The 12,752-nt window shown below is 40.8% G+C and overlaps 1 protein-coding gene across 1 annotated transcript; it reads left to right on the plus strand.

The window, feature by feature from the left end:
* On the plus strand, window positions 1-10,126 carry LOC131982078 (equilibrative nucleobase transporter 1-like). Its single transcript, XM_059346642.1, has 12 exons — window positions 1-187; window positions 1,369-1,498; window positions 2,999-3,045; window positions 3,138-3,214; window positions 3,291-3,383; window positions 3,473-3,612; window positions 4,241-4,350; window positions 4,489-4,632; window positions 4,944-5,051; window positions 5,271-5,457; window positions 9,513-9,636; window positions 9,732-10,126. Exons 1-12 carry the CDS (start codon window positions 1-3, stop codon window positions 9,840-9,842), a joined length of 1,458 nt encoding a protein of 485 aa, XP_059202625.1. The 3' UTR covers window positions 9,843-10,126.
* The last annotated feature ends 2,626 nt before the right edge of the window (window positions 10,127-12,752 follow it).

The raw sequence follows: 12,752 nt of genomic DNA on the forward strand, positions 1-12,752 counted from the left end.
ATGCCAGGTTTTGTAAACAGGTTGTCATTCCGACGCTGCCTCACCTTAATTACGGGTCTGTTGGAGTGTCTGATTTTCGCCGGAGTTGTGTTCGGATGGGCTTCACTTGTTTTTGTCTTGAAGAAGGAGAACTACTTCAGCTTTCTGTGCGTCAACATCACAGGAGTCAATGGAACACGGGACCTAGGTCAGTCTGATGTCTTCACCTCCACTAAACACCTGGATAAAACAATGAAAACACAGTCTGTCAAGTAATTACAACATTGATTTATCAGGCCCTGTAGTTATTGAGGTCCCGCACACTCACACACACACTGTTTGTTGACATAACAAGCCACCACCATGATGCCATAACATGGCAGGGATTTCTCTTCAATAATAAGACTCTTTCTCCAAAACAAATAAAATGTAACATTAAGTCCCTGCGCATGCACACACACACACACATTCTTGTACTTCTATCTTTGTGAGGACCCTCATTGGAACAGTGAATTCCCTTGCAAGGTTATAATAGTTTTGAATTTTTCATTAGTTTTAGTTTTAGTTTTAAATTCAAATTCAAATTCAGTTAGTTTTAATTGATTTTTGGAGTGAGTTTGCTAGTTTTAGTTTTTAAATGCTTTAGTTTTAGTTTAGTTTTTATTAGTTGTATTGTTTGTTTTAGTTTTTTGTAATGGCATATTTGTTGGGTGGGAGATTAAAAGAGGTCACAGTAAATTTTGCCTTTATTTCCTTTGTCTTATCCATCTTCATTATGTATGAAAAAAAATGAAAAAGACGAAAATGAAGGACATTTTCACTATAATTTTAGTTAGTTTCACTTAATTATCATTATCATGTAACCTTTAACCCTTAAAACAAAGTCTGAAATCTCAAAAAAGCCTTTAAAGAAGTGAGGACCGGCCGAAATGTCCTCACTTTGCAAAAATCTCCTCACTCTGTTGGTTAAAAACATGTTCCGGTCCTCACTATGTAGGAAGTACAAGAACACACACACACACACACACACACACACACACACACACACACACACTATTAAAAGTCCAGTGCTTCTTAAAAAATGGCCCATTATATGATCTTAAACTGACAATATAAAGGATTATTTCTGGGGTAATATATTCTCCAAAAAAATTTCAGGCCTCTCTGACCTTCATTGTCACTTCTCGTGAACAGGTGACTATAAAGGTGACAATAAAGGTCTGAGAGGCCTGCATAAAGAGTTGTATCTGATGATATCTCAAATTCCTCTGACCTTAACTGTCAACAACATTGTCACCTGTTTAGCCACAGGCCGTATTTATGTGGTCTTCTCTGATCATGTCTTTGAACCACACCGATCTCTCTTTCTCTATGTTTATGTATCTACAGATTGCAGTGGACAGGATGAACAGTTCTCGCTTGTTTTCACCATCGCCTCCTTCTTGTTCACTTTCCTGACGCTGCCAAATGGTTTCATCTTCGACCGGTTTGGTACCACAGTGTCTCGGCTGTTTGCGATGTAAGTCCAACATTACCTTAATTACTTCAGAGTATAAAGTCAGTGGATTTAAAATATTGCTTTTGTTGTATTAAAACAGTGGCTCAGTATAGGACTAAAAGCCCTGCAGTCAGAAAGTTAGGAGGAAAGAAACAGTAAATATTGACTGGTAAAGAACAAAAATAAGCGGGTGATTATTAGTGTAATTATTGCTCATGATGTTCCAAGCCTCCAGCCTTTTGGTCAGCCTCCAAGTCAGTTCTGCCTGCGTCATCAACCTTCAGGTTGTCATCCAGACCTGCTCCACCCAAGTTTCTGTTACCCTGGTCATCATGCAGACCTGCTCTGCCCATAGGGCCTGATAAGACTGATCTCCCTTCAAAAACAACCATATAGGTCATTTGTACAGGCAGTAAAATACGACTTATGTCTACGTTATAGACCAGACCTGGGCATTGGGCGGCCCGCGGGCCACATCCGGCCCATTGGCTTTCCTTGTCCGGCCCGCGTGATGTTACCCAGAAATTAGAAATCAATATAACCGCAGTGCTTTTATTTTGAAAAAAATAGCAAACATTAGCACTAGCTAACAACACTTTTACTATAGTTAAGACAACAAATATAGCCACTAATATTTATATATGACAGAAGAAAATAAACTTTAACAAACCTTGTGTCCTGTCAGTCAGCCATTTTAGAAGCCTTTTTGATACTTTATATCAACTTTATATGAATTACTACGCACTCGTTATTATTTACCGTTCGTTTTTTCATTTAACCGTTCTACCGGTTATTTCCTGTCACTACCTTTCAAAATGAAAGCACCCGTTTCACACTGGACGGCACCTTTTCAAAATAAAAGCACCTCAACATTGTTAAACATCTTGAAAATGTACAAACATGAAAAACAAGCTATATAATACAAAAACACAAATAGGAAGCTTACTAAAGGACATTTACAGTTGTGTTTAAAATAAATGGACTAGTGATATAGTGATTGGAGTATTTACTACTTTTTACTGCTATATTTGATTTACAGTCTTATCAAAACATGTATTCCTATCAGTAGCAGCTCAAAACCAGATAATTTACTTTATTTTACAAAGCGATTAAATTAATATTGAGCAGAATTTAGTTCAGAGTTTTGGTCCGGCCCCTGCAACCTTCGTGGTATTGGTCATGTGGCCCCTTGGGAAAATGAATTGCCCACCCCTGTTATAGACTGTCCCATGCCACCCTCTAGTGGGCGAAGTAGTAATGGTTAAAGGCAATGCAGAGTTTAAATGGTGGAATTCACAATCACACAATTCACAATTGTGAAAACAACAGCAAACGGTGTGATTTAAACATCATGGAACTTCCTTCCTCACGTTTTGTAAATCATGTTTTTACGTAACTGTATGTCACTTAAGGTCACGTCACCCTTGTTACTATTTCACTAACTACTTCACTTCTGGCATTTACATGCATTTATTAACTGTTTAAACTGTCTTTTATAACATCTTATATATTTCCCACCAGATTTCTTTGTACCATTGGAACGTTGATGGTGGCATTCTCCACAGCAGGTAAAAATAAAAGAAATCTGTCTGAAGAAATGCTGACAAAAAGTAACAGTGACTCTAACACCTGTGGATGCTCATTTTTCCTTCACCATCAGCTTCATCCAACCTGCTGTTCCCAGCTCTTGCTCTCCTGGCAGCAGGTGATAGCTTCTTTCAAATGACCAACATGCAGGTAATGAAGCAGACAAATAAGCACTTAAATGCTACGTTCATCTGTTGTAATGAACAAGAATTTGTCTCTCCGTAAGGTGGGAAATCTGTTCGGCTCACATCGCTCCACCATCATCACTCTCTATAATGGGGCCGTCGACTCTTCTGCAGCACTCTTCCTTGTCATCAAAGTGAGAAACATTCACTCACCACTCTCGTATATGAAATATATTTTTCTGATCTGATGTTGTAATGATGATCTTGATGTCTTCTCCTGCAGCTTCTTCACGAGTCTGGCATCTCTTTCCGCTCCTCCTTCTTCTTCCTGTCCGCCTGCAGCGTTATTCACCTGCTCAGGACTATCTTCTTGATGCCCAGAGGCCACATTCCCTACCCGCTGCCTGATGACTACACATACGGGTACAAATCCCCCCAAAATCACACACACACCAACACCTTGCTAATTCTTCAGAGATACAAAAAGATCGAATTTGAAAAACAATCACGCAAAACTACAAGTTAAACTAGAATGACACACCGTAATTGTCAAACTACACCAAGGCCAATTGTTCATTTGCTCCTCAGGTGGTCCCATTTCTCATTCCTCCATCCTCAGTGTATTCATGAGCTTTAATTCCTAATATGGAAACAACAAATATTGGTAACGCTTTATAATAAGGTCCTTAATAATCATTAATTAACAAGTAATAAGGCATTGTTCTCGCTTTAGATCCGGTAGTTGCAAAAAGCATAGTTAACTTATAATAGATGAGCAATAAAGTATATTTTATTATCAATAAGCAAACAAAATAAGATTAATAAAGGCATGGCAAAGACATAATGGGTGGGTCATGGGTGTTTGTAATGCCATTATTAACACTTATATAAGCTTATAAACTCACAATAATGTTAATAAGAATCTTGTAAGGACTTACAAGGGCCTTATTACTTGTTAGTTAATGAATGGTTATTACAAGGACCTTAATATAAAGCGCTACCCAAATATTTTTTTTCTGTCTGCCCCTCTGTGACCTTTGACCTTTGTCAGGGTAACCTGTGGTAAATCAAAGACTCTGAGCTTAGAGCAGAGAGCAGCCAATGGTGACACTCAGAAGACGGCAGAGGAAATTCCTCTCAAAGACGTCAGAGTGAAACAAGGTTTGTTCACTTTCATGTAACAAAGATGAGTAAGACATAACAAATTAAAATGATTATACATACATATGATTATACCTATTTCTTGTCATCTTTCCTCTTCATTCATTTATCTCTGTGGTCTCCCCTCATCTCTCTCAGAGAAGAGTTTCCGTGAGTGTGTGATGTCCAGGCTCTTTTGGCTGCACGTGCTTTGGTTGTCAGTGATGCAACTCAGACATTACTTCTTCATCGGCACCCTCAACCCCATGCTGCAGCGGCTGACAGAGGGAGAGCCTTCACTGGGTACAAACACATAAACACTACTGTTAGAACTTGAACAAATCTCCAGGTCAGCTTGTATCATTCTGTTTCAGCGGGAAAAATTGATTAATTTATTTTGAGCAAGTTAATAGGGCATAATAATAATAACATAATAGGGCTCCATGGAGTGTAGTGGTTAGCACTCTTGATTTAGCAGTAGGGTCAAATCAATCAAATCAAAAATCAAATAAAAACTACTTTTTTTATTTATCCAGGTTATGTTGTTATGTGTAAATGTGTAAATGTTATCCTTCGTCTTTCATCCTCTTGTCTTTGCTTGTGTGTCCCTGCAGTGAGCCGGTACATTAATGCCTTTGCCATAACGCAGCTGTGTGGCGTGCTGTGTGCTCCCTGGAACGGTCTCATCATGGACAGACACAAGGGCAAACCTCGTGCTGCAGGTAACAAACTAAAACTAATAAGGAATTGAAATGAGCGCAACCGACCAAAGCAGTGGCTGATCTACTATCAGTGTGTCCCTGGTGTTCTCTCAGTACTAATCTCTTGCGTTCAGCTGGAATAAAACCCTACAAACCCAAAGATGCTGTTGATTGCTCTTTTCTGTATCTGTGGATTATCATGTCACAGGTGTTTGTTTCCATTTGTTTGTTCGTTTATAGGAGAGAGTGAACAGGAAGCAGATCTGCGGGCCTCAGTGCTTTCTCTCTTCCTGACGGCGCTGCAGTGTCTGCTGTTCTCAGTCTGTGCCACCATCCCGTACCTACCGCTTCAGTATCTCACCTTCGTCCTGCAGGTGATCAACCGATCCTTCATCTTCGGTGGGAACGCAGCCTTCATCAGCGTGGCGTGAGTATCAAACACATGCACAACTCACAGCACATACTGTAGGTCCCTGTGGGCTACTCTGATATATGTTCCTGAGCTGCACAGTACATACATACACATTTTTATAAACAGTGTTGAGCAAGTCACTTTCAACTTTCAAAATATTGCATATGACTAGTTACCATCATTTGCATGGAACAAGTTTATTTATGATATCACTGTCTGTGTAGATTAATGTGTTATACAACTTTTGCATTACAAATCAAAATCAAATCAAATCAAAATTACTTTATTTATCCCCAAGGGGAAATTCAGTTAGTCTGGTAGAATCTCTGTTAGAATGAGACAGCCTGATGGCTGTAGGAGCGAAGGATCTTTTGTATCTCTCCGTCCTGCAACGGAGAGAGAGGAGCCGTCCACTGCTGTTTTTTTGGTCCATAAAGGTTTTTGTAGCGGATGATCTGGGTATTTTTAAGATGGCCTCGAACATCTTGACAGGTTATCTCTCCACCACCTCCTCCAGTGTGTCCAACCTGGCTCCAACAGAACCAGATCTTTAGACCAGTCTGTCCAACATCCTTGCATCTCTGTGTGTGATGCTGCCTCCCCAGCAGACTGCAGCATAAAACAACACACTACCACCACAGACTGATAAAACATCTGCAGCATCTTACTACAGACGTCCAGAGATCTGAGCTTCCTTAAGAAAAAGAGGCAGCTCTGCCCCTTTTTGTAGAGAGCGTCTGTGTTTAGGGACCAGTCCAACTTATTATCCCGGTATATACCTAGATACTTAGAACTTGGCACCACCTCCATGTCCACCCCACAGGTATTCACTGGCTGAAGGGGGGGCTTGAACCTGCGAAAATCTCTGATCATTTCCTTAGTCTTTGAGGTGTTCAGTAGGAGATAGTTCTTGTGACTCCAGTCACTGAAGGCTTCTATCAGATCCCTATATTCAGATTCCTGTCCATTCCTGATACATGCCACAATAGCAGTGTCGTCCAAGTACTTCTGGATGTGGCAGAACTCAGAGTTGTACTTCCACCAAAAAAACCACACAAGTGAACACACCATGCAAGGAGCAGTGGGCAGCACATTACTGCGCCCGGGGAGCTGTGGAGGGGGGGTTAGGTACCTTGCTCAAGGGCACTTCAATCCTAGACATGTCAGTGCTGGGATTCGAACCAGTGACTCTCCAGTTACAAGCCTGATTCCTAACCTCTAGGCCACAGACTGACCGTTTATTGGAGTTCATTACCAATCCAGAGGGATTTGCAGATAAAGCTTTTTTCCCTGGCAGACAAGGATTCTTTCTATGACAACAATATCTTGACAACACATAAACACTATGACTGCTGTTGTATGATAAACTGGCATCACCCCTCTACTTTTTTTGTTATCTAGTTGGACTGCTATCGATTTGTTTAAATGTATTTTTCACAACGAGGAGGATGTTTATCTATATACTTTGTATGGATGAGCGCGTCAACGCTCAACCTGTGTAGTGTAAACACAAACTCTACTCTTGTGCTCTGGGCTCAAGCAACAACAAGCAACAAGCCTGCTGTCCTCAGGACACTCTGTAACAGAGTGTGTGTGTGTGTGTGTGTGTGTGTGTGTGTGTGTGCGTACGTGCGTGTGTGTGTGTGCGTGCGTGTGCATGTGCATGTATGAGGGGCATTTTATGCCAGCACACTATACTAAAACGCGTGTACAGCGCCTATGCGATGACATCAAACGTCTAACGTGCGCGTGTAAATTCCATTCACTTTCAATGGACAGACAGGCGTCACGTAGGCGTCACACAGACGCTGTACACGCGTTGTTGCACATACGCCTACGTGACGGCTGCGTGACGGGTGAACTACGCCTCAAATACGTGACATGAAGACCCGCGTGACTGTTAAGTACAATTCTACATAGGCGTACAAACACGGGTATTGCGAGTACACCAGATAACATGGGTGACGGGTGAAAAGTGCCACTAGCAAACGTAGCGGACGCCTGTGTGTGTGTGTAACGCGTGTACGCCTATAACAGTTCAGCTGTTACACAGAGTCTCATCTTCATATGGTATTGTTTATAAGAAAGCAGAACTTATAGATGAACTCCAAGCCCCCACAGAGCTGTCAGGATATTTCTATTATTTTCAGGCCCATTTTTATTTTCTTGTTAACGAAATCTCTCTCTCTCTCTCTCTCTCTCTCTCTCTCTCTCTCTCTCTCTCTCTCTCGGTTTGAATGATATCGAATTGATATTTAATGATAGCAAGGGTGAAAGGGATAATTAAAATAATTTCAGCTACTTAAAAAATAGTAATAGTAAAGTGCGACGCTCACAGCCAGTTCCCAGCTTCGCGGGTGGACATACAGTTCATTATGCACCAGCTGTAATTAGGTAGGTTTACCTGCCTGCAGACACCATAATCGCTGTCACCCCTGAATATTAAGTAGCCATGCGGACCTATCTAATGAATATTCAGTAGCCATGTGGACAGCAGTCCACAATATGATTCCATAGGGCCTTATATCTACACAGTTTAACCCAATTCGGCACTTATGCACAGATCCATTATGTTTTACAGATATTTGTAGTTAGCTAATAAGGTAAAACATTTTGTTTAAGCTGCATTTTGCTGACTTTCACTCCTAAAACAGGCTAATTAAGCCTCCGGTTTTGGCCGGAAAAACGTTAAGTTTATCTGGTATGTACGAGATAGTCTTTCTCTTCATCTATAAGTTATGCTTTCTTATAAACAATACCATATGAAGCTGAGACTGTGTGTCAGTGGCGAAGGCAGAAATAATAAAACACTGCCTATATAACACAAGCTCTCCCAACAGAGCTCTATAAAGGCTGTACACAATACAACAGTAAAGACAAAACATGCGTATAGGCTCTATCGTACGGCACAATAAATCATTTTATTGCACAAAGTGCCGACTACAGATGAACCCAAACAGTAGATAAGGTGTTAAGGAACAGCACAACATCAGATAGAATCCTCACATTAACGGCGATTGTTGTTTCAGTACCACGGACAGCTCATGCGTAACAGAGCATGCGCATAGCCTACGGCAACAAGTTAGTGTGGAAACCATTAAGGACACAACACCGGCCTTTAATCTTTCTGTTGTCTCACGCCAGTATTTACTTGTACTGTTTAAGGTTGAGCCGCCAGCTGTTACCAGCAGAAGAAATAAAGCATGACGCGGTGCGAGCCGCAAATATAACGACCACCCGTCAACGAAGAGTTCCAGGGTGGTCACAAGGGCCGAGTTACAAATGCAATTATACATTTATTTCCTTTCTTACTTTTTGTAACAAAATATGTTTTTATCAAACTATGATGGCAAATTTTGAGTTTAACAGCCGCTTCGCTTCACAATTAAAGCAATCCATGTTTTACCAAGACAGACCTATTACACAGTTTAGGCTGTTTCAGTCTACCTAAATGCAATTTAAGTACACGACTCGGCTGATGCTTAATGAACTGTATGTCCAAGCGCATAAAATTACTCAAGAAGCATCCTTATTCATTGGACAGGTCTGCATGGCTACTTAATATTCAATTTGTACATTACAGCTGATGCGTAATGAACTGTATGTCCAAGAGAGAACTGGGAACTGGCTGTGAGCGTCGCACTTTACTATTACTATTTTTAAGTAGCTGAAATTATTTTAATTATCCCTTTCACCCATGCTATCATTAAATATCATCAAGAAAATAAAAACGGGCCTGAAAATGATAGAAATATCCTGACAGCTCTGTTGGGGCTTGGAGTTCATCTATAAATTCTGCTTTCACAATCCCGTATGAAGCTGAGACTCTGTGTAACAGCTGAACTGTTATAGGCGTACACGCGTTACACACACACACAGGCGTCCGCTACGTTCGCTGGTGGCACTTTTCACCCGTCACCCATGTTATCTGGTGTACTCGCAATACGCGTGTCTGTAAGCATGCCTATTAATCAGACTTTATGCTGGCACAGGCGACGCGTTTTAGGCTTTTAAGTATAGTGTACTGGCATAAAATACCCCTGATAGTGCATGTGCATGTGCGTGTGTAGATTCCCGTCATGCCACTTTGGGAAGCTGTTGGGTCTGGTCATGGCTCAGTCTGCAACGTTTTCTCTGCTGCAGTACACCTGCTTCGCCCTGGTGAATGGACCTCTGGATGGAGACCCTTTATATGTGAGTACACATATATATATCCCCTTTATCTCCATCTTTGTCAATGAACTCTCCTCTCACTGCTTCCTCCTCTCTCTCCCTTTATGTGTCTGCAGGTGAACATCGCTCTGACGCTGCTCAGCCTGCTCGCCTTCATCCATCCCCTCTCTGTCTACCTGCACTGTCGAAGTCTCTCCTCCAAGCGAGCCATCAATGCCTCCTCCTAAAGTCTGTGAAATGAGACTTAAACTTTGCTCATTCACATGACTCTGATGTTTCTGCACTGATTGTTTTACCATGTCAGTTCGTTCTGATAGATCAGATAGAACAAGTGAAACAACGCTGCCATCTGTTGGCTTCTTAGTTTAACTGTTAGCTACAATCTTTTGATGTGCACTCAAGCTTTGTCATTAAGTGAATGCTCAGTATTTAATCTGTACTTTTCTCCAAGTAAATTATTCAGTTTTCAACTGTTCTAAGAAACATTATGCACTTGGTATAGAAAATACATTAAGTGGATATTGAAAATAAATAAAGGCCAGAAACGAAACATAAATTTAGCTTTATGTATTATACCTTAATGTACAAATGGAAAATTGCATATTGGACATCGTCAATTACTTGTTTATGAAAATGTGACAAATCTGCTGACAGAGTCAGAACACAGCTGCTGCTGTTGATGCACACACAAGTATGGCAACTAGTGTGAAAACCAGTTGGGACACAACACTGGTCACAATATGAGTTCTTAAGTTTAGGTTGCACAGATGTGTCTCCTCAAAAACGTTTGAAGCCTAAAACCTCACTGTCCTTCCTCTGACTGCCTCCCTCGCGGCTGTCTGTAGTGAGATCCAGCAGGTCGAGGGAGAGGTCACTGGTAGCTGACAGGGAAGTTGGAAAATGGGGATTGAATGAATGTCATTAAAAAAGCTGAATAATACTAATAATGTATACAAAAATGGAATATCTTAAAGTTAATTGAAGAGCTGACATTTCACTGCAATGGTGGCTTAAAGGGGAAAGATAAAGGTAAAGTAGTAGGAAAAGTGCTGAATTAGTTGTTCAGACACAGGTCCCAAAACCATCTTAAGAGTAATGCAAGTGATTAGATAGATTAGATTAGATTAGATTAGATTAGATTAGACCCTCTGCATTTAACCCATCCTTTTTTTTTACACACAAGTGAACACACCATGCAAGGAGCAGTGGGCAGCACATTGTTGCGCCCAGTGATGAGTCATGTTTGGCTATACCATTGATATAGAATAAATATTTTTAAAAGACAACAAATAAAAAAATAATAATAACAATGGTGACGCTCTGTGATTAATCAAAATTCTTTACTGCATGTAGCATGGAAAGAAAACCCTAGCAAGGATGTTCACTATTTCTTAATATGAAAAAATACGCCCACATTAAATTAATTGCATAGCAAAGCCTATTAGATAATTATGCAAAATCGACTACTGTATTAGGCTGTATTATTTTTGATTCTAATGAAATAGTTTTAATAAACAAGTTGCGATTCACGACAGCATGTACATTTTACACCCCGCTTCTCCGCTTCAAAATAATGCCAGCATGATAGAGAAATGTGCTGTATCAGTCCCGCCCCCACACGATCTCTCGTGTGTGTGGGTCAGAGGTGATCCAAACACACTGTTGTATATGCCATTCAGCAGCCACAAGCTACATTAGCTAACAATTAAAGTTGAGTTAATCCCAAAAAACGAATGTGTTAACAAAATAACAGAATTCACCACAGAATTTTCAAGATTGTCAAAATATGATTTCTTAAATAAAACACACAAAATCCCTTATTCTCCTTTACAATAATCCCTACATGTTTACGATCAGGTAGGCAAACTCATTAATATATGCAATGATTAAGATCAGTGTATATGATGGAATAGTGACATGAGAATATGTGAGAGGACACCAAATTTGGGCTTTTACAGAAAAAAGAATTTGGCTATTAATAATGTCACGGTAGGATAACGATAAGGCTTATATATTAGTTTCTCCCAAATGAAAGATGTTATGTGAGGTGCTCATGTTTAGCTCTCAAAGTGCACAAGATTGATGCATTTAACTAGCCTGGGTATACCCAGACTGCCTTGCGCGCTCGAATTTAATTTCGAACTGTGGCAGGGTCTGGAAACTAGAGGGAGATCTTAGCCCTGTTTTAGGGATCGAATCACAGATCGGGGAGGGACGGTGAGACGATGACGCGTACTACTCGGCACTTGGAAGCTTTCCGGATCCAACATGGCTGCTGCAGACGCGAAACTCTCTTTAGCTGTAGATGGTGTTTTAAATAGTTTAGAGCGAAAGTTGAAAGGCGAAAGGTCTCTCGGCGGCTCCGCTGTCCCCCGGCTGGTAGCGAGATCACCGGTAGCGGGGCTATTAGCGGTCTCCACCGGTGATCTCGCTACCAGCCGGGGGACAGCGGAGCCGCCGAGAGGCCCGCAGCAGCTTGTTTATTGCCCATAAAATCAGTGGATGTGTGTGGCAGAATGACATGAGGGGGAATAAAGCGTGAAAATAAATAATCTTGCAGAAAGCGAGAACTGGAGAAGCAACGCAGCAAACAACACTCTCTCACAGGCACACACAGAACAAACATCCATCTCTGTTGCTCTACTACATCATCTGGTATAACTGATCTGATTGGCTAAGAGCTACCTACAGACGCTTTGATAGACATTCTAAGCTCCCAATAAACGGCTCTGGACGATCGTAAACCACACCTCCTCTACGGAGAAAAGCATTGAAGTTGTCCAGACCTAATCTCCAATGAGATTTGGTCTGGTGTTAGCCAGGCTAGCATTTAACTTAAAAATGTACAATTATTTCTCCCGGGGAAGTATTACCCCAAACCCCCCAAGATGGTTTGGCTCTCCCATAGTCTATTAAATTCCTGTGGATTAATACTTTCCTAAGCCCCTATTCTTATTTTGTGTTTAGTTAAATCTTAAAATTTGTGTTGGCTTTTTATATTTAATTACAATTTATTATCTTTTTGTTAACTGTTTTGATTGGGCAACGTCAAAGGGAAATGTCAAAGACAAAGCTATTCAGTTTCTTGTGTGGGTAAATTGTCAGTGGAATTTACTGTGATGCAAGGGAGGCACCAC

The sequence above is a fragment of the Centropristis striata genome, chromosome 12 (assembly GCF_030273125.1).
Source record: "Centropristis striata isolate RG_2023a ecotype Rhode Island chromosome 12, C.striata_1.0, whole genome shotgun sequence".
NCBI lineage: Eukaryota > Metazoa > Chordata > Actinopteri > Perciformes > Serranidae > Centropristis > Centropristis striata.

Coding starts and splice junctions, on each gene's coding strand:
- LOC131982078 (XM_059346642.1), top strand. CDS start 1: ATGCCAGGTTTTGTAAACAGGTTGTCATTCCGACGCTGCCTCACCTTA. Junction 3,215..3,290: donor TTCAAATGACCAACATGCAG/GTAATGAAGCAG, acceptor TCTCTCCGTAAG/GTGGGAAATCTGTTCGGCTC. Junction 5,052..5,270: donor GGGCAAACCTCGTGCTGCAG/GTAACAAACTAA, acceptor GTTCGTTTATAG/GAGAGAGTGAACAGGAAGCA.